Genomic DNA, 23115 nt, shown 5'->3' with positions numbered 1-23115 from the left:
ATAAGATGTGAGGCATTGTGCCTCCTCTGTGACAGCCTCCCTCACTTGACCTCAAACTAAAAAATAGAAACAGGGCTGCTAGGAAAGCAGAGTAGTGTGAACATGCCCTTAGTTGCTAGAAAAATGTAGAATTACGAAAAATGCTGGAGAACATGTCAGATACTTACTCCCGAGCGAATGACCGTGTGACAGGCGAGCGGACAGGCGTGCAGGGCTCCTCCCATTCTGTCAGTGGTTTGATCTCTAGTGGAGCGGGTTTTCCTGAAGCAAAGTACATATATTAGTCAGTCTCTTCTCAAGACGCATACTTAAGCTACATGTAAGTGTGGCTCACAGTGGTTAGCAGCAGCAAGTTGTATAAGGTGTAGAGTTAATCAACCTGTGTGTTCATAATCTTGTGTGACATTATATCTGTGTAAAATATAGTTTGAACAACAACAGGTCACATGTAAACAGAGCGCCACTGTACAGTAAATGGACACCATAAAGGCGCAGTGCCCATGGATTCTGGCACTAAAACATTGTAAACTACACATTTTATGAAGAAGGTAGCCACTGTCGGTACATACTGTGTACACAAGTGGGAGAGTGGATGTGGTCATTTGTGTGTCTCTCTTTCATTAGATGATATCGTTGTTCAATTTCCTCTTGAAGCCCTATCTACTACTTTCCAGAGCTGTGTGTGTGTTTTTCTGACAATAATTCTGCCGTGACTGCAGTGTTTTGGAGGCTTAATATGTGAAATTGCAAACAAAAACATGACAAGAAATGTTTGGGAAGAGAAATGTTAGTAAGTTATTTGGTTGACTGCGTGTAAGTAGTCACATCAGGATGAGGGGATATTAAAGGTAAGGTGGCAGTTTCAGTTCATTTTTAAAGGCACGCTGTGACTGTTCACGAGCTCCAAAACTGTATCAAGTGAAATCCAGCATGCATGAAGTGCACACTCATCCCCCTCCTACTGGGATTAAAAAAATAACACTGGATTAATGCAACAGTTCTGACACCCATGTTATATTTTTAAAGCTATTTGGGTATCTCTGGAAGTATTAAGGTATACTTTAATTGATTCTGGTTTTGCACACAGTTAATCTCTTACAGAACCAACAGGCCTAAGAAACAACAGAAATCCCACAGAACACTACTGACAACATGCAAAGAGCTGAGATGAAGTAGAGTTTGGGCAAGTCAAAGAAAGGAAAGTTTTCAGATGCACAGTGGCAGTTCAGTGTGGAGTACCTACCCTTACGTCGTCCCCTCGGGAATTCACCTACGGTTTGAGAGTCGGTTCGCTCTAAACCAACACCTTTTGCTCTTATTATTTTAGGACTCTGACCTGATTGGTGAAAAAAGACTTTGCTTATTATAAAATTTCTGGTGATCACAACAGTTAAGTCCTACTGTAACCCTGCCATGCAAAGCAAAAGACGAGACTTTGCTGAACAACAAAACTACGCCCTCGCGTACACCCAATCACCTTTTTGTGCAGCACAGTTATCAAGAGGATGATTGTCATGACAACAGCAGACCCATACTGCCCAACATGCACCTCACTCCATGCACCACGGCTTCCCACACAAAGACTGACATCACAGCTGTGCATGCACGATGAGCTGTGTATAAGCACTGAGAGTACACTGAGAAATCATGTCATGTTGAGAAGAGCAAAGACGTATCTGCAGAACAGAGTAACTTACTGACAAGGAACATACTGCAGCTCCTTTTACATTAATACACTAATCACAACATGTTTTCTGCAGGGCTGACAAGAGAAAAAAACCCAAATGTGCCACAATTTCAAAGTAAGATACTTAATTTCAGTGGAACCACTTATCATAGTGTTAACAAAGTAAAAGCCGCTTGCTGGGCTTGGCCAGGCGTGTCAAAGCCTTCATTACATACAGCTGAGACAACCAAAGCAAAGAACATGAACATGGCCGGTAGTGAGTTGAATTGGTCCAAAGTACAGAGGAATCTTGCATGGCTCATGGCAAATAAAAAAACGAACTACAATTGAGGGAAAAATCAAAGAAGCATGTGATGCTCTACTTATTTAAAGAATGCATTTGCTCAATCTCTCTACATCGAAAATAAATCTATCAAGTCAGTGCTTCCCAGTGGTGATGTTACTACTGTTCACATTTCTTCAGTTTAAGCCTAAATATAATATAAATATTATATTTATAAAATATAAATATCATTTCAACATTCGACAAAAAGATTGTTGCTAATATTCTAAATTCTCTGTGCTCCTTCCAATACAAAAAACAGCTTCCAGTAGATTCAAGTGGCTTAAATGCAAGATCCAATTAGACAAGCACACAAAATTTGAGCAGTGATATTGAGTTTAAACTAATATAAGCATATTAATATGGCATTTTTCATAAAAAACTAAATCAGTAAGATACATAATATAAATCAGCAGGTATGGCAAAATGTTTCAAAACTATCCACACTATTCATGAAACTAAAACAGATATGGTGCAGGGAAGATGCTGTGACAAACAGGGATAGAAGTTAATTTAAAGTGAACGAAGAAAAAAAGAAAGATCAGGGTTGCCGGACGATATGAATGACAGGAAATGATCAATAACAAGAAAAATTAAGACAGTGTGTGTGTTGGGGGGGGGTACTTTTTACTCTCACACATTTATGGAAATTATGAAAGGCAAAACTAGCTTTCCCAGTGGACCATAATCATGCAAGGCTGAATTTCTGGAATGTGAGAGCATTAGCCTAACAATAGTGGTGATGAGCTACTGGAAATTGATTAGCTGCTTGCAGCCATGATTTTTGCTCCCCTATCTTGTCTTGCTAAGTTTCATGAGCACTGGAGATTTCAAATTATGGCTTTTTGTGAAATATGAATTATGCCCTAAAACTGGTTGGCCTGTTGTGTACCACATGATCAGGACTGATAAAAATCTTTTTATAACTTTTGGTCACAGCCGTGCAGAGATGATTCATACCAAATTTGGAGATGACTGACTCAAAGGTCACAGAAAAAAAAATTACAAGTCATACATGGGAGGATTCCCCAGTGAGAAATGCAAGAATCCATAACATGTCCTATTTTCTTCAGTGACAATAACAGCCCAGCCTTTTCTTTTGCATACATGGTGACTCCCTGCCTCTATGACATCCTTCTCTCTCTACCCACTGCTCAGCCCTTCAATCTGCCCAGATTGCAATTCCCCTTGCTATTAGGTCTTTCATCAAAGAGCTCCATTCAGATGAAGGAACAAAGGAGATGGAGGTGACCACTATAGGCTTCGGTCACTCCGTGGCACAGAGACCAGCCCCCTCCAAAATGGTTTGCAGGCCTCTTGAGCTGGGGACAAAAGTGCTTTTGACAAGGAGCTTACTGTGTTGGGTGTAAGAGGATGTAGCAGGCACTAAAGTAATTCATCAAGAGCTGAAATAAGCTGGTCAGACAGATGCAGAGGAAAATGGACGTATTTAATACACCAGACCAAAAAAAAAAGAGACAAAATGAAAGAAAAAATTTTTACACATTAATACTGGCATCTTTAAGTATGATGAAGAAAGACACTGCTTTGAGAATGGTTGGAAATGAGGCAATTTTGTACAGATGGCTTTATGACCATGAGCCAGCACTGTGAGAATAGCAGCTGAGCGTGAGACAAAGCATGGTCAATTGTTGCATTAGTGAATACTGAGCATACTGAAGGATGTTTAGTGCAACAACAAACTTCAACGCACATCAACTCTGCAGCGAGACCTTGACGAACCCACAGAATGTTTATTAACCACGTCACAGCTACACATGCATGCACATCCATCTTCCTCTCACCTTTGCGATCAGGTTTGAGATTTCGGTCCACGGGTGGGGGCTGGCAGTCGCTGAGCATTGGCCTGCGAGGAGGGGTCTTTGGACTGGAGCGGAAGCCCATGTGGGCAGGTGGGGGGACCTGCTTTCCCAAGGAGGAGAACTCCATGGTGCCTGGAGTCATGGGCACATAGTTCGCTTCGTGCACTGGCTCTGACAAACTGCCTGAGTGATGGTGTGACGGGGAGTTGGCACTCATGGGTACATAGTTCTGGTCTACCTCCTCTGTGGACTGGCTACCCACTGGCATCATTCCTTTGTTTTTCTGATGGTGACAAATAATATGTGGTCACAAACAAAACGACAGCCATAGCTAGTATGAGCTTGCCTCTAAACACGCAGGCAGACAGTTATTGATTTTCGACATCATCTTTTTTCTTTGCAAAATAGTTGATGGGTAACAATTCATCAGGAGGCAAAACATTGTCTGTGGCAAGAGTAAATCAGTCTAGGCCAAACTCACAGAAACACTGCAGGTAGCAGGTTTGTTTATGCTGCACTGCAGTATCCTACTGGGCAGCAATTAAGAAAAACACTGTCATATTTTGTGCCACCATGTGATTTTTTTTTTCTTCTATCTATACTTTATGTTGCCATCCTGTTTTACGTGGCAGGAATGAGAATATGCGAGTACTGGCTATTGTAGGGACACCTGAAATCTAGTCTGAACTTCATAGTAAGCAGAAAAAAAAACATTTTCTTTGGAAATCCACTATTAACAATGAATGTTATCAAGACATCCGCAATCATAACTTCCCTTTGAACAATCAGCTTCTACCTGAAAGCACACCAGTGTTCTACAGAACTGTGAGTTTATGAACTGGTGAACTTCGGAACACCACTTACAAAGTAGCTGTTGAAGTTTTCACTGAACTCAAATGAGCAGCTTTTGTCAGAAGGGAAGGATCTAGGAATGTCATAGCAGTCCTGGGATCCAAAATCTGCAAAAAAGAAAAAAAAACCAACTAATATTACCCAAACAACTAACATTACCCAATTGAAAAATTATGTGTATTGCAATTATGTTCTATTGCAATATACATAATGATGTAGTGCAAACTGATGGGATTCAATATTTAACACTTAATGATTTTTATCAGACAGTGAAGAACAAGAGCATATAATATTAGTCTTCCAATATCAGAGCTTTATCATGACATTCAATCAAATCTGCTATAGCATAAACCTAATAATACACACAACAGAATGCTGTATGTTTTCATCTGTAAAAATGGTTTTATTCAGAGGGATAGAGCTCAGCATCTATCTGTAAAAGCGCTACTGTGTAGCACATTGTTATCGTTTGTTTTTTTTTTTCTTTTGCTCATTGTCCTCCACTGCTACAAGAACCACAGCAATGCTAGGAAAAGCCTGTCATGCAAACGAGAGCATCAGCTGCAGAACTGGTAGGCAAAGACTGTGTAAGGGAAAGATTACAATGAGACATGCCATTTGTTTCAAATACTGCAACTGCCTCAAAATAAACAAAAATATAGTTTCAAATTGGTCACATGAAATTGGATATAAACAATCCATGAAGATGCAATGCATAAATAAATTCATACAATCCAGTCTTAAGTTAGGAGAAAGATTCAGAACAGCCTCGACTCCATTGTGATTTCACACAACGCATTATCTGATGAAGCTGAGACATTCACTATATGTGCAATAACATGTCTGACAGCTTTCAGTACAGGTAAGACTGCCTACTGACTTTCACCACCATATTTGAGACTCTCTTTGGCTTTTATAAACAATTATCTTGCCAATAATACTTTTGTAATGACATTTGTCACCACAAGAGGGAGGAGTAAGTGGAAGAATATATAATGTATCCATCCTTACTTAACAGGTATCTTGACAAAAAAAACTGTAAATTTGTTACATAAAATTGCAAATCCCTTCTTTAATACATAATACAATATTTTATCACATTTATGTCTGCTGTTTTTAGAGGACCAAGGCGCCCAAGGTTAGTGAGCCTACAGTACAGACTATGTGCAACAGAAAATGCTAACTAGCCAAAGATATCTGTCCCTCGAGCGTTGGCCCGTACTTGTCCACAAGTGAGGACACATTAATATGATCCTTAATGTATCTCATTGGTTGTATGATGTGACATGTTAGAACTGAGTATGATAAGCAATAGATAGGACTGGAATAGGTGCAAAAAGCACTGTCAAGTTTCTTAATTATCAAAGCCCTAAAGACATGCCGAAAACTGCCTGCTCTGTGTTCAGTTTGTGACTGTGAACAGAACAGATAAAGGTGAAAGGGATTGCAGCTAGCAGAAAGCATCCCAAGAGCTCTGGTGGTGTCTCGTATCATTAAGGAAAAAAAGTGAAAAGGGTAACAAATGCCCAAATAAAAGCTGTGCAAAAGCCTTATAGTGACGCAAAATATCACTGCACATAAAGGTCAAATTCTAATAAAGGAACAGGGCTTTGTGAACGTGTGTGTCCTGTTAAACACTATAATTAGATTTAAATATTTCAAGACCATAAAGAATACTTTCTAATTTCATAGCAGTCTTACAAAAGAGAGGAAATCTCTACTCCTAACAACTAGAAGAGAAAGAGAAAAAACAAAACTCTCCCTGACACCAACCTTTGCGTAGGCGTGAACAGTCCACAGTGCCAATCGTGTTGCTGCGTAAAGCCTTATTCCCAGCACTAGTAGGCACACAGTAGTTTCCATCCGTCTCTGATGCCGAGCGGGGCACATGATAGGTGTCCGTAGGTGAGCGCTCAGCAGGGGGTGGTGGGGGTCCTGAGGTGGAACTGAGCGAAGGCTTGGGTGGCCTAGGGGGGGGTACTACATCTCCCCCACCCTCTGAGCCTCCTACCGCTGTCGACGATGACAAAGTGCGGGGCACCTGGTAGGTACAGTTTGCACCAGGTGTAGGTGGGATATCATAACTGATGGAAAGGTTGCGCATTTGTGTCTCCATTGAGGTCTTCCGCGATGGTGTGTTGAAAACATAGAGCTCAGAGCCATCCCCGCTCTCCGGATGGGCCGAAGGGGAGGAGGCCGACTTTGGGAGCAGCACAGTGTCCTGGGAGTAGCTGCGGGGGAGGTGGTAAAGGCCGCTGTCAGTTGAGAGTGAGGCACCGCGAGATGGAGGCGAGTCATAGATGGACGAGGCGGAGGTAGGGGCCGGGTACTGTGGGAAGAAGCCATTGTGCGAGGTGTGTTTAGCTGAGGAAGAGGAGGACGTGGGTGTGCGGTGAGAGGGGAGGTTGTCATTCAGGTCTGTCTCTGAAGAGGTAGACTTGGAACACTCAGCATAGGCTCTGAGAAGATAAGGAGAACACAGATATGAACCAGAGAATTAAATGTTCTCAATTGATTTAGAGAAGCTAAGGAATCCACTCCGTCATGGTAAGCTTTCACAACACTGTCTGCAAGCCATAGTTAGTAACCTGAGGTTAAATAGAGACGTCCCTTAGCACTCAGCACCTCTGTTTAGGTCAAGTAAAGGACTAGGCTGGGTAATTTCCAAACATGCAGGAAATGGCAAAATTAATCCAGTGTTAGGTAAAGTACAGCTCAACCTGTTCTGATCTACAACACCTCAAATCCAGCACTAATAATCATCTACAGAAGTCATGTAATTCTACAGCTGAGCGAGCACAGCACACGAGCAGGCAGTTCCAGCTACATGGCTGGCCACTCACAGAGTAGCCTGGGGAGGAAGAGTCTTGCTCTCACACTCCTCCAGGAGCAAATACTCCCAGTCTCCCTCCAATGGAGAGTGAAGCTGCACTGCGCTACACACCACACAGCAAAGAGAAGGATGAGAGTAGCAGCACAGATGAAATGTACAAAAACAAAAAAAAACATAAAGGAAGGAATCAGCCGGAGCAATGTACAAAGAGAAGCTCGTGTCACAGTGTAGCACTCGAGCACAGCATGTAAGGAGCCTCATAAACACAAAAAACAAACCTACCTGTTGGGTTCAGGCTTTTTGCTCTCACAGTTGACTAGCCACAAGTAATCCTGCGGCTCTTCTGAACTGGACTGAGAGTCCAGGTGTCGTACACTGACCGGCTGGTATGGAGGGGGCACGTTGGACAGCACCGCTGCTGGACCAACAATATTAACCAGAGCTGGATGTGGGGGGGTATCAACCACCAGGCCTCCGATGGCTGACTGGTGAGCAGCTTTTGCTGCCTCTGGAGGAGAGAAATCAGATAGCTGGGTTAAGGCTCCTGTTCAAGAAGGTTTATGTGTTATCTCCTTTCGTTTATCAAACCACGTGTGCTCCATGCCATCAAGACCTGTCAGACTCGGCTCAGCAGATGACTCTGACTGATCATGCTTACACACGGCACAGTGGTTTTGCAGTTGTTAATCAGGGCATCACAAAGCCCACATTAGATACCTGTCGGACATGTTTGAAGATGGATAGATACTCACCAGCTAGGGAAAAGCCACAGCTTCTTTATTCACTTCAGATGGACTTAGAGTGAACATACTGGATTCATAAGTTGTATCTGTTTCCTTTATAAATGCAAGGTTGGATCATAACCACGATGTTGTGTTTTTTTGTATTTCTACTATGTCTCTTCCAACTTTTTGTCAGTGTGTGACCCTACTGAACCACCAGTGATCCAAGGAAGTCAAAAACTGTATTGTGGACCTATAAGTTTATAGAGTGCAGGTAATGTTAGTGACTGATGATATTAGGGAGAAAATAAACCTTAAGCTGCCAGTAAGTTTGCCATTGTCAACTCAAGATGTGTCCTAGCAACCCATTTCTGATGTAATAGTCTATAGTCACCAGCGGCATTTTGACTGACATATCAACTTTGCGTCTCTGGACAGAGGACAGATCTCAGATATCTCCTTGGAATAGCTCACCGCACTATGCTGTTTTAAACTCAGTCCCAAAGCAAAGCTGCCAAGTGCCCCTTCTAAATAGATCCAATGAGCCACAGGAACACACAGCTTCACCTCCTACTTGGGTGGATTTCCTGGGGGAAATTAAACCTTTTCAAACACAGTACACCGTCTAGCTTGAGTGGAAGAACCTGATATATGTGTAAAACTATTCTCTAAATAAAACTGGAACCAATGGCTAATATCAAGCTGAGGCATGCTGCAGTCACAAACGCATACACATACGAAAACCACTTAAAAGTTTAATTTGTTTGTAGAGAGCCTGAATACGATGCCCACACACTCCTTCTCAGACAGCATTTCCTCAAGGTCTCTGCTTTGTCACACTGAGTTTTCAAATATCAGAGTCCTTTTCATACCCTTCTGCTCAAGCTGATTGTTGTACTCCACTGACAGCCAACATGGCTGATGAGTGTACTCTGTGAAATATATCTGTTTTCATTCCACATCTTTCCACTTTTTTCTCCATTTTCACAGTTTTCCTCCCACTCTTTTTCTATAACTGACATGGTTTTATCACACACAAGGTCTCCGGTTTCTCTTCTTTTAAAAGTAAATTTCTCTCTTTAATAAGCATCATTTGCTTCAATCTCCTCCTCTGCCATATTCTTCCCTTTTCTCATTTGTTTGTTGAAGCTTCATGTGCGGACTCATACAGGAAAAGGGAAAATCCCCTCTGCTCATGCTCATCTACACCTCCTACACTGTCTCTCAGAGCCTCCGTCCCCCGGACTTCCTAATGTTTCCTCCACTAATATCTGTCCAGTCATGAAGCACTTTAGCGTGGCCACACACAACAGAAGAGTGGGAGTTGGATCTTTAATGCAAGGAAGTGCAAGCAAGCTCAAAAGGTAGAGCCAGGGACAATCTTTAGTAATAAGAACTGTGAGGAAGGCTATGTACCATAATAGTGGTCTTTAGACCCAGCTTCAATCTTGAAAAGGCTTATTGTTTGTTTGTACATCAGGGCTTTAACAGCCATTTCCATTAATCCTGTTGAAGAGGTGCCGTGAATGTTGTTATCAGGGTTGCCCTGCAACTCTAGCTGTGTGACAGAGGAGGAGGCAAAGCACAATACTGTGGAGAGGACAACCTTGAAGCAGCATAATCAGTGACTCAGAAGCCAGGTTTGAAAATACATTCCTCTCCTACAAGAATCTCAGTGGCGTGATATGTCAGACAGACAGTAAGTTAGTCTAACTTTTACATAAATTCTCAGTAAAATGCTTACAGATTTAGTCAAGGAATGGGGTGAAAGTATAAAAGACCAAGACTGAGGCGGAAATCATGAAAGATGAAATTGGGCTCAAACACAGACACATACAGAGAGAAACAAAAACCTGTGACCGAGAGAATGAGAACCAGATAACAGGGAAAGAACGAAAGCAGGGCAGTGAGACCAACAGGCACACAATGCTTTGATTATCCAGTACTGGGGACAAGAGTAACGTGAGCCTCCACACAACACATGGATCAACACATGGATGATTGGGCCTCAGCTGAGAACTATGGTGAATAGAGGCCTACTGGCACATTCAGCTGGTTCACCTAACTCCCTCACAGAAACAAAGACAGATATCTAAGAGGTACAATAATGGCATCAAAACAGAGACCAATCAAATATCAGTGCTGGTAACTTGGACAGTAACTAAGTGTAAAATATATTAACTTCAGATATCAGTGGACAGAAAGGTGTGTGCCCTTATTCCTTCATAGCGGTTGCAACCTAGAGCTCATTTTAATGATATTTCATCATTTTAAGAACATATTAGTCTACAACCAAATGGTATTGCTGGCCATAATGCATCTTTAGCCCTATTAGCAATGTAATTGCAGACTCCAGTCAAAGGCTAACAGGATAAGAATTTAATAAAAAGGTAATAAATGCAGCTTTCAGTGAAATGGAAGTCATAACTATACTGACATGTACAATTTCAGTGAATAATTTCTAGTGAGAAAGATGGTGTCTTCACTTGACATGGTGTCTTCCCTCAATTCCAGCTGCCATTACCTCAGTGAAAAAAAGGCAATCCTCACCGTCATCAGTGGGGTTAAAACCACAGATGTCGCAGATGCAGCGAACCCACTTATTCATCTCCTCCTCTGTGTCAGCCACCAAGTAGAAGACACGGTCAATGGTCTTGATGTCAAATATGAAGCTGTGCTCCAAGTCTTTCTTGTTGAACGTCAGCCCAGCGTCCACCTGGAGGGGCAACAAACATGATTTAATTTAGTTATGGCACCAGTCAAGAAAAAATAACTGATTGTAATTACAGCCAAAGAGAACACTACGGGAGAAACAGCATATAATAAGTTCACTGATTGCTTAGCTGATTGCCACAAAATTAACTTTAATAAAAGTTTTAATATTCAGGCAATTTTTCAAGCATAGCTGCAAAACATTCTCTAGCTGTAACCTCTCAGTTGTGATTATTTACTTAACTGTCTGTATAATATAACTGTCATCTTTGGATTTTGGACTGCTAGACTGAAGAAAACAAGCAATTTGAAGACATTGGATGGCGGTTTACAAAACTGTGTCAGGCATTTTCACTTGCACTTGCCACATGTTAAACATTAGCACCAGTTTGTGCTCTGTTATCAATGCAAATGCCCTAAATATAAAACCATGATTACATACAGTGTATACACTGTAAGTACACAAAATTGGACTAATTCAAAAAAAAGGAATTACATATGCAGAAACAAGGAACTGGGCATTTTTTATAGGTTGATGTGAGGTTGTGTGAGCCATACCTGCTCACACAAGTTGAGATCAATCACGCGGATGGGCTTCTTGGCATGGTCATTCTTGTAGTACTCCAACACATCTGGGTCGCCCGTCAGACGGCCACTGCGAAGAACAAACCACCGCTTCTTCCATGCCTGCAGGGTGAGCACAGAAACGAGGCCAAAGGTTATTATGTATGTCCTAACAATGACTGCTACATTCTCACTGACCACAAGCTGGCCAAATGCTTTATTTTTCCAGTTTAGCCAATGTGTCTTAGCATAGCTTGTGTCTCTGTGTGCATTCTCCACCAGCTGCAATGCCCTTCGCTGAAGAATACTCAGAGCCAGAGGGAAGAGGCCCGTGACCAGAAATATGTGTCTGGGTCAACCAGAACAAAAGCCACATAGTTTGGTCTAGCACCCTGATTGGGGTGAATAACCAAAACCTATAAAGAGAAACCAGCAATTAAGTCTCCTCTTTCAAATGGGATGTGATGTCTGTGAGAAAAAGGCACCACAAAGCAGACAGGAGAGTTCAACTTCAAGCATAGCAGATAGAAGAAAAAAGACAAAAAGAGAGCAGATGAGAGTTATGACATGTACACTCACTGTACATGAATAAAAAACTGTTTAGCAATAACATGGCTTGTCCTGTCCGAAACTACATCAAGTCTGTTAATGAGATAGACAATAAGACCATTTTACATCCCTTCGTGTATGGGGTAATTTAAAAGATTTTAACAGATTTTTGAGATCCCCAGTACTGCACTGTGATTTAAAATACAGAGGCATTTTACTGGCAGAGAAAACAAACGTTACAGCATCAGAACTTGTTCGCATATCATGCATAGCAGCCATATAAAAGATTTAAATAAAAAAAAGTGAAAAGCCTCTTAAATAAAGAAATAAAAAGCCAGAGGAAGAATAGTGTTGGCATTAAGCTGAATCTGCAGTGTTTCTAGAGTGTATTTTCCACCTCACGGTGTTTGTAGTTTTATTTAGAGAACATATCCAGCAGTGATTCATTTAAATGCAGACTGAAGGAGGTCATGAACTCTCGGTTTTGCTGATTCATGGCAGTTACACTGAACATTCAGTTAAAAAAAAAAAACTCTCCACAAAATACTACCAAGACTTGTCTGAGAGACTGCTGAATTTTGCCATAAGATAAGGAGTCTAACCTAAGATACTTTACATCCTCCAATTACTGAAGCCAGGGCAAGTTTGTATGGACTCTTTGTGTTAAGTTTCATTTGACCAAAAAATCAGATAATCAACTGAATACCAGAAACTTTGCCAGTGCTGTTTGAAATTGGAATTTGACAGACAAGATCAGGAAGACAAACAACAAAGATCAGACAGATCAGGAAGCATACCAACAGAGTTTGAGGAACGCAAACTAAAGCTTTGTTGTTGTTATTTGGGGTAAGATTTTGACCGTATTAATAGTGCTGTGGGCTTCGTTTCTTTCATCCCTTAGCTATTTTTCCATCTACAGGGTGCCCTTTGTTAGTGGGCCAAGTCCTGTATTGAGACAGCATGAAGAGTCTCAGACCTTTCCCTCCAAAAACAAAATGAAGAAACAAGTAACCTGCAAAGCCCTTGGTTTTCTCAGGGAAAGCACATGGACATACAAGAATCACATGTGCAGAAAACACACAAAAAAATTCAAAACACAGTTACATGCTGGGGAAAGGAAAAAAAAAACACCATTCAAAGCCCACACTGACACTGCACTCACACAGCACGTTTCACACTGTAGCTCAAAAGGATTGTATTATATAATCACAAACACGCCCACATAGTCCAAATGAGGCTTAAACCTATTAAACCTCCATCCTTTGAGAAAGGCTCACTTAAATACCAAATTTAACTATAAAGGCTAAAGTGAATGTGTGAAAACACAACACAACGCAGACACATCTGTGTTGGGTTGGTCAGACAAAGACGGTGGGTGTGGAGAGGGATCCTCTCTCTCTGGCACATGACAAAGCAAACTTGGGTCAAGTTACCCTGTGGGGAACAGAAGGACCAAGAGCTTAGGTTACAGTGAGTTCCAGGCCCGCCCAGGGTGAGAGTGTTGACAACTGGGTAAGTTGTACATGCTGAAGACAGATACAAGTGACGCCCAACTGCTCAACAGTCATGGAGGAGTTCCTTTAAAAATGCTCAGAAAACAACACATCAATTACAGTTAAAAGGTAAACAGAAACGCAACAAAAATCTTTTTACAAGTCATCCAAAATTCAAACTGAACCTCAGAGATCTTCATTAGATTTTATATGAGCAGACCAACCCAAACATCACACAGGTGGCAGTGCTCTATAGTGCGGGCACAATTAAAAATCAAACTGCTCCAAGCACAGTACTTGATAAGACTGATACCCAGATTATCATAAAGATGTGCTTCTGTAAAGGGGTTGCAATAGAATACTGGTATACATAATAGTACACAAGTCACATAAATCATCCATAAAAATCATAAATGAAAGAAACAGATAACTATGGCAAACAATAAAGGAATACTCAAGATAAAAAAGAAATGTCATGAGTCACAATTAGTACATCAAGGAAATTATGTACAGGTGAAATTCATCTAAAAAAATTGGAGAATAAATGATATTATAAAATCATTAAAACTATGGAGACCCACAAAAAATGTCCGGGATCAAAATAAATAATAATAATATTTTAAATCCACAGGTGATGGGTTATATGATAATAGCTATGTTTAAAAAGCAGTAATATGAGATTCAGGCGAGATGAGAATCTGCAGTTTCTGCACTGCCACATTAGCATGGTTACAAACAGTAGTGGCTCTAGGACGACAAGCTGTGTGGTAGCTTGAGCATCTCTCCTCCATCTGTGGGCTTTAACACAGATTTCTTCATCCACAATTATAGACACTTGCACTGTTTTAGGCCTATACCATCGATTTGTGCATAATGCATAAAAATAATGGTACACAAATGAAAACACCACCCATAGTATGAAGTAGTACAGCACAATTCTTTTCTTCCCTAAAGGACACACCAACACAGCTCCATACATGCAGATCTCACCTGATGTGTGTTGTGTTTCATTTACACACATTCAGATACTTAACATGTTTATACGCACAGAAGACACTTGAGACCTGCACTGTGAAGCAAGTTGAACATACCCATGATATCTTGTTATTATCTGGCTTCACTAATCCCAACAACCGCAATCTTGCTAGGCGATTAAACAAAGGTGGTTATCAACTCGGTAAGTCAACGCAGGATTTCCCGATATACACATGATCATGTTCTCATAAAAGATGAGGTGTTTGCAGCTTATGACCAACCGCAAACACAGACAAGTCTACTGGAGACAGAGCAGCATACTTTACAGGTGAAGAGCAATAATATGAGCAAGAATATTACACAAAACTTTGATGATGTCATACAGCTTGGGACCTACAAAAACTAAACATAAAACATAATTCAGAGCGGTACAGTCATACTTTATGAGCACATAGCTTGCAATACCCTGGTTACTGTAAATTGCAGCTGGTCAGTAAACAGATTTATTCTCTATCTCCCATCATATTTTGAGCAAATACAGGCAGATTCAAACTATATTAGGGATATACACTATAGTTCAGCAGGGGAAACATATATAGATTAATTTATTTTATTGGACTTAACTTGGGTACATTGGATTCAGGCCACATGTTATCAATCATCTTGTCTTGCCTCTGAAATGCTGCCACAGTAATATTTTATTCTGTGAAACCTGCACCGAAATCAGCGCTGTTGTGCCAGACTTGTTGGAAACCGATTTAAAAAAAAAAAAAAAAAAAAAGCAAAAATTGAACCATGTTATTTTGGTCTCTTTTCCTGACTAGATTAAGTGAACTGAGTTACTTGTTTATATGGTCTTACAAGAACCAGCATTGCTAAGAGTGAAGCACTTCAGATTGAGATTGAGATTCAGACAAAAACTTATGTCGACAGAACCATTTGAACAGTGATACAATCACATAAAAATCTACACATGCAGTGCCCCTCAACACGACAGAACCAAAACCACAGCAGAGTACCTTGAACCCAATGCTACAAACACACACTGTAACAGCATCACCACATGACCTTTGCCAAATACTGAGTAGCTGTCCACCATTACATACCTCTTGTAAAGGCTCAAAAAGAACATGATGAAGCATCTAGTACTGCTTTGTGTTTCACATATTCCATTGTAGCCAGTGTAGTGTTGAATGAATGTTATATCCCAACAGACTGTAGTCCTTAATGGTCACAGAAAATCCATACATCCATTCTAGTCTTCCTTAATGATCCAACAACAGATTCAGAACCACTGAGCTCACTCAATGATCACAGAGCTCACTGCAACTTGTAGGAGTCTAGTGCACACTGCCCCAGGGTTGGGAATGGGACGGCATGGGACGATACTGAACTGGGATGGGGAGGGCTCCCATAGCATGGCAGCTGTCCCCACCAACCCCCCTTTCTACCCCCCTCCCCCTTTTCCAAGTATGCTAGTGTCTTCTGATAGGGTGAGGCACAGGAAGACATGCTCTATTTGCCGACCAGCCTATAAGGGTCAGACAGAGAGGGCACTGAAGGTCTGACTAAGGCGATGACAGGGGAAGGCAGTGAGGGTTGGAGGAGGAGGAGATGCCAACTGAGTGGAGTCACGCTGCCATCAGAGGCCACCTCACAAACATCACTGGATGATGACAAAGGCAAAGGTAGAAAGAAGTAGGTTAACTGCTTAACAAGGGAGAAAAAAGGTCAAAAGGGACAGTGTGTAGTCCTGATATAGTTCATCATTGAAGCTTGTAACTTTGTCCCTAAATTCTTCTCATGCTTACAAAATGTAGGTCAGTCACCCACTAGTAATACACATCATGTCTAAGGACATCTCACATTATCCAGTTTAATTTCTGTCAAAAGGATGGCCAAAATGACCCTTGGGATCATTCAAGTACTAACCATACATCAGTACAAGGAAATAGAAACATTTCTGATAGCTTGAGCAAAAAAGTCGAGAAATGTTTAGGGAGGGCCGAGCAGGGGCACTTCATTGCTCAGCTGCTGAGATGCGGGAAGCTCTGGAGGAGAGAGCCGGCGGCCATGGCTGGGGATTCAGGAGGCATGAACCAGATTCTGCTCTGAGTGTACCAGCGGGGAGAGATCGCTTTAGATCTGCACATATCTCCCTCATAAAACAACATTGGTTTTTTTTCTTGCCATTTGTTGTGATATAACTCTCAACTCCAGTACTCTATAGAGTAGAGAATATGTGCTGAACTACTCCTTTGAGACAGTGACTGGCATCCACAGAGACATAATAACAAAAGCTATCCATGCTGACGTCTATAAAGCATGAAAAGAACTATTGCATTCCCATGTCAGATGTCAAAACTCATACTAAATAGAGAAATGAATGAGACAATATGGAACCATCGTGTGTTAATTACAGACATGGCAAGACTCCCAAATGCAGTAAGACACAGAAAAACAGACAGTGAATTATGCTTTAGCCCGAAGCCACTAAAAATACAAACCTGTGGCAAAACCAGCCTCTATTACAAGAGCTGACGATCTAATTTATTGTGATCTAGCTTATTATTAGTCTAAATACTTGAATCTAGTTGCTGGTGAACCATCCTGCCATCCTCTCAAGCTCCACCGACTCCAGTTTTACTGCGCTTAAAAGGCTAATTGTGCTCCATGGTTTAGATGGCTTAATGCAGCCTAAAAAGCCTTTAAGTGCACTAATTGCTAATGCGAATATATGGTCATCACAGGCTGTTAAACTGCATACTTAAACTCATCATCCATATCTCTAATGGTAAATTACACTGAGACAGGCCTCTGGGTTTCCACATTTCTGCAGCAGCAGCAACTGGATCATTACAAAAGACTGTATCTTAAGGACATGGACAGGTGTGCTGTTTCTTTGTTACTGGTGTTGAAGTAGTTCATGTGTGACGGTAGGCGTTAATGAAGGCACAACATGTCTCTGCTTTCAATATCAAATGAAATGGACAAATACAAGGGTGGTTAAAAGGACACTAGCTAGATGACCAATTAGATTGGTTACTTTATGTCGATAAACGTGTATTCTCAGACATGCTTTCACTGCAAAACAGCAAAGGTTTGAAGCTGTGGTTGGTGAAGTTGGAGAGACAAGCAACAGTAGCTAGATTTTGAAACTATCCAACCGAAAAAATCCCAACTCCTCCCTTCAGGAGTCTCTCCAAAGCCTCTCCTCCAAAACACATGAACACAGGCTGCCTGATTACACTGACTGCTCCACAATTCCAGCTGGGAGATATGTGTGAGCAATGAGTTCGCTACATTCAACAAGCTGTCTTAGTTTTTTGAGTTTATCAAATATAAAAATAAACCACTCTCTTAAATCTACCACAATCACATGAGCACAAGCAAAATAGCCTTCACAAACACACCCAAACCTCATTCTGAAAAGGCAACCTGCACTTGCAGTTACTTTTAACTGTGGAAGGGTGCCTAGTCCTAACTGATTTAAGTGCTGAACGACAGCCTGTCGTTGCAGCATTTGTTCTTCAGCTCTGGGAGTTGCTGTTCACTGCTATAAGTATGCGCTTTGTGCGACTGGGTTAGCTATTCAATGTGTCTGTGGCAAATGCTATAGTCATACAAGCTGTTCAAGCACCATGTAAAAGTTAGAGCTAGTTTGTGCATTCAATAGGTGGTCACTCTGGAGAGAATGTGTTTTGAACATCCAACCTAAAAGTAATTTCACAGTGGTTCCAAAAGTACTGCACATCATTGCAATCACTGACCATATCCAAATACCTCATATCTGATTCACATTTAAGAAAACTTAACAATAACATGATAAATGTAAATAACAAAAATGGCGACTCACACCTGTCAAACCAGAATTAGGAAACTTTGGGCACAGGTAAGCAGGTTTTGCTTTTAAAATATGTTATTAACCCTAACTTTCACGCAAACACACTTCCAATCAGGAAGGCTCCTGTATGTGGCAATTACAGGTTACTATGGACAACTTACCCTATCAACAGTTAACCACAATTTGGAGAATCTAATGCAGTTTTAGTCCTCAAAGGTGCATTTTCACATTTTTACATCTAATACACTACCAAATACTATGCACTGCTGCAAAAATACAGTTAATCATCCATTATCTATGACTGCTTATGACTGCCTTTGCAGGGAGGCTGACATTAATCGGGTGGCCGTGTACACCCTAGACAGTTTGCCAGTTCATCAAAGGGCTGACACATATATCCCTATCACACTGGATAATTTTGGCCCCTTTTCCAGTATGACGTTATGACAAACAAATTAAACTCAGAGTACATAAATATTTTTTCCGTTTGTCTCTTTAGTCGCCAATTAACCTAATCTGTATGTCTCTGGACTGTAGGAAGGACCACAGAAGCAGGGAGAACATGCGAACCCCACGCAGAAGGGCCCAAACCAGCTGGCAGGTTCAAACCCAAACTGTGCCAGCTTGGCAACAGTGTTAACAACCGGACCACTGTGCTGCCCCTCATATAGTTAAAGCTAAAACTTGGGCATACTTTGTGGAGAGAATCTGTGTGTGATTTAGAATGTGAGACTCATTATAAGCATGACATACAGTGAAAAATGAAAAACTGTTTACCAACTGGATTGTATCATTATTGTGCACTCCCAAGTGGAATCTGCATCACAAGGCACATAAAACTAAAAAAAAAAAAAAAAAAAAGACAATGAATCCCAGTGCCTTGGTGCATGGAATTAAATGAGATCTGACAAATGATATGTTTTATATATTTTTTTCCTGGTGCATTATTCATCTCCTCCAAACAGTAGATAAATGTTTTGATAGCATTATCTGCGCTTTCTCCACTCCAGTTCACCTATGAAGTGTTAGCATTAGCTTAGCTCACACACTCTGGATGCACAGTTAGCACTTAGCAGCATGAGAGTGGCCTGGCCATCTGTCCCGTCTGAGTGGGCTGCGGGTAAATGACCTGCACCCCAGCTGCACTGACTCATCTTGACTAGGACGGCTTCTCTGTTTGTTCCTTATTAAAACACAGAGCAAGGGATAGAGCAACGAAGAGACATGGTACAGACAAGGGAGAGAAGGTCAAGATTTTGGTGATAACAGAACAAATCAGTATGTGCTATTATTTAATCTGGCAGAAATCACTTCTTTTTATTATGGACACAAAGACAACAGGCCACCTCCTATGGTCAACTGATAAAGAAAAAAATCTCTCCAGCATTGACATCGACACAGTCTCTCTTTCTCTCGCCTAAGCAGGAAAATTAACATAGGAAAGTAGCCAGTGTGTCAGCATTTATCTGCATACTCTTCAAAGCAGTCTCATTAGAAAGACTGACACTTACAGCGAGGTGAGAAAAATGTAAATGAAGCATCAGGTGCTGTAATCTTTGTCAGCATCCATAAGGAAAAATATATATGAAATTCACTACATCTTGCCTTATTCATTTCAATGGCTTCGGTCCACAATGGTAAAATACCTTCAGCTGTGAACCTTTGTGATACCTCAGGTACCTGAACAAATAGTTTTTCCTGTCTCAATAGCCACCATGAATTGTTTAACGTTAAAGAACGAGTCAGTGAGAGGTCAAGCTTCAGCAACACCAAAACAGGAATACTCCTTTTTGTCTCATATCAATTACAGCACAATCACAGCAGTCAAGCAGCCTCAAAACAAATTCACACCTTCTTTCAAAGTGCTGTTTTGGGGGGTTTGAGAGGAGACAAAAGTCAAAGAATGAATTTCTGGAACTGTGTGACATTTTCAATTACTTGAGCAAATAACAGAATATCAAATAATAGCATTTGCTGACGCAAAAGAGCAAAAAAAAATTACAAACTATTTCCATGACACTGCAATCGGACCCAAATGCAGTAAACAAATACGCAATCTTTTAGACCACAGTGCTTCCCTAAACCTCACTATCACAGCCGTAGGACTATGCTGAACAAAAGCCGTTCTAAGAGAGAAGTGTCAAGAGCGTCAGAGATTTTGGCGCTCATGGCCTTGGTGACGAGGTCTGCAGAAGGAGAAGGAGGGGTGGGACAAAAGATCCTCTATGCTTAGTGCCGCAACTTGTATAAATCAGTCTTTGTTAGCGAGACATGACTGGGATTCTTGCTAAACAGCTATTTTTACCTCCTTGAGCACTAGAGAGGGCAGTTAACGTACAAGTAAGAGTGCATGGCCTTTGGCTAAAGTGAGGTTGTTCAGCCAACGTCATCAGCCCTCCGCCTGCTGGAAGCAGAGGGGACTTCCATGAAAGATATGCATGCTTGAGGTCCAGCATCCTGGACAGTGGTTTATAGTCAGCTAATTTAACCACCAGTTTTCTTAACTTGGTTTTTAAATCACGTCATCACTTCAACTCGATCAAACAAGTGCCAATATAGATGAGAATCCAGCATGCAGCTGAGGAGAAAACTGTTTGGGGAAAAAAGAATAAATCACTGAGAGATTCTGTTCAAAAACCTGCATTCCTGTACATATTACACCTGTGTACTCAAATGTTAAGTTGCGATGCCTACTTCTCTCTAAACCCAGACAGTGTCATGAACTGGTAACACTGGCTTTTTAAAGATACAATGTTCTGCCTTTTATAAGGTAAAGAAATAGAATGACATTATTATCTCTAAACAAACTCTGATGAACTAATGAGCACTTTGCCATGATCCCACAGGACTGGTGCTAAAGAATCATCCTTCTCTGTATGTGGGGAAAAATGTTGCATATAGAGACACTAACATTCATGTGATTAGAGGGAGAAAGTTTGCATGGCCAACTTTTTAGCTCACACACTAACAGAAATCACCAAGACTGAGATAGTGCACCACAGAGCTCAGCAGAATAACAAGACAAGCTATTCAATACTCCAACAAATGTTTAAAGGCTATCCACAACTGAATATTTTCATGACTTGAGCAAAAAACCGAGAGCCTACCTTGCAAGCTGTATATCCACTAAAGTTGTTTTCACTCTGCGCCCTGTAGTATTTCTGTTACTGAGTAACAGAAAGTGAGTAAGCAAGTGTCATCTTGTTTTTGTTTTTGTTTGCGCCTTCGGACTTTATCGTGTGCTGCAGTGTGTGTCTGAGGGTCTGTAGTTTGTGACCTCTCCCTTCTCTGACTTCCTGTTCTATGTAATCAGGTTGTCCCAGACCCTCTTAACTGTCACTGGTAAATCAAAGGGGGTGGGGCTTGAGGGTGTGCTACTTCAGAAATCAAGCTGGAGTGCACACTGATAAACAGCAATTGATAATTGCTTTCACCAACAAACTTATTCCATTTTTTACAAAGTGGCTCCTGTTTTTATGAGTTTATAATTTTGGCCACCACTACTATCACATGTGAATTAATACAGAATTTTCTGGTTTCACTGCAGAAAAAATGTGACCTTATCTGACACAGTTTTTATATTGAGGGGCACACAGCAACATGAGAGATCCCAAAGGTTTTTAACAACTCGCACAGTCTGAAACAATTCTTTAGAAGTGAATATGAAGGTCAACTCAATTTTATTTGTATAACACAATAATGAAAATCACAAAGGGTCTCACAATATGCACTCTCTCTTTAGATCCTCGATTGTTGTGACGAGGTAAACATCAAGTGATTACGTAGACTGGACAGTCCAACTGTCTTTCTCTCTACAAATGACACTGAATGATCTTTCACTGTGTTGTGCCCAACCAACATCCCATTTCCAGAGCAAATACATCACATTAATGAAGCAACGGCAGCATTTCATGAAGGCTTTGAAATCTGTTCGTCCTAACTGTTCTAGCAGGGTAGCACCGCCCCCAGATTACAGCAGTGAAACCTTCCTGTCTTCATTTCCACTGCTAATCGAAGGTCTGTGCGGAGCTCATAATGGAAACTCACATCCCTTGTATTTGTCTTTCTTGTGTTGCATCTGAAGGATGTGTCCTCTTCCCTGGATCTGAGCCTTCCTCATCTTCCTGTGGACACTTTATGATTCTGTTTCCCAGCTGCACACTCCATATAAAAAAAAAGAGAGTCAGATATGCCACAGCACGGACAGCTTCCTCTAAATGCCTGTTTCACAAAGGCTTTGCCTTGGCAGCCCACTGACCCCAGACCCTTCTGCTAAGAGACAGGTAGTCAGTGACTGGGTTTTGTTAAACTCAAAAGATATGAAGGGCTTACAGTGTGGAGAAAAAAATAAGTAAGATATTAGCCAGATTTCCACCCAATATTCAGTCACTGTTTTACAAGCCACTGTTTTGTACTCCATCTTCATACGCTGGTTTGATGTAGTATGATGTGTTTTAGCATTTCAATGACATTTCAAATGCATGCTGGATGTACTGTTCTCCAGTGACAAACTGCACTCTTTAGCACAAAGACAAGCAACTTTACAGGGCAGCCCTTTGGAGGCAAAGTCGTGCAAGACAGCTTTACAAAATGCAACTTTCAGCATAAACATATGTGCATTTAACCACTTTTTAACCCTAACCAGGGAAGTGTCGATGGGCAATTACTCCATAAAATCAATGGGGTGATATGATATGAGTCATGATTTGATTATCTTATCCAACAAAGTTGAAGATTAA

The 23115-nt window shown here is 41.1% G+C and overlaps 1 protein-coding gene across 8 annotated transcripts in view; it reads right to left on the bottom strand.

Annotated features, from left to right (window-relative positions):
- Positions 1 to 23115, bottom strand: part of gab1 (GRB2-associated binding protein 1) — a 48667-nt gene that overhangs the window by 4498 nt on the left and 21054 nt on the right. For 5 of the 8 annotated variants that reach the window (XM_046415931.1, XM_046415914.1, XM_046415922.1 and 2 more), the window contains 8 exons: positions 11510 to 11638; positions 10790 to 10955; positions 7800 to 8025; positions 6458 to 7143; positions 4697 to 4791; positions 3815 to 4115; positions 1244 to 1336; positions 168 to 261 (listed from right to left, as the gene is read on the bottom strand). In XM_046415931.1, coding sequence (XP_046271887.1) covers positions 168 to 261; positions 1244 to 1336; positions 3815 to 4115; positions 4697 to 4791; positions 6458 to 7143; positions 7800 to 8025; positions 10790 to 10955; positions 11510 to 11638 — 1790 coding nt within the window. Of the gene's footprint in view, positions 1 to 167; positions 262 to 1243; positions 1337 to 3814; positions 4116 to 4696; positions 4792 to 6457; positions 7144 to 7799; positions 8026 to 10789; positions 10956 to 11509; positions 11639 to 21483; positions 22159 to 23115 lie in introns of those variants that run through there. The other 3 variants (XM_046415949.1, XM_046415942.1, XM_046415977.1) reach the window with 2 other exon arrangements.

This window comes from Scatophagus argus, chromosome 2 (assembly GCF_020382885.2).
Source record: "Scatophagus argus isolate fScaArg1 chromosome 2, fScaArg1.pri, whole genome shotgun sequence".
NCBI classification, from domain to species: Eukaryota; Metazoa; Chordata; class Actinopteri; family Scatophagidae; genus Scatophagus; species Scatophagus argus.
Note: the sequence above shows the minus strand (reverse complement) of the source record. Positions and strands in the feature narration are given on the sequence as shown.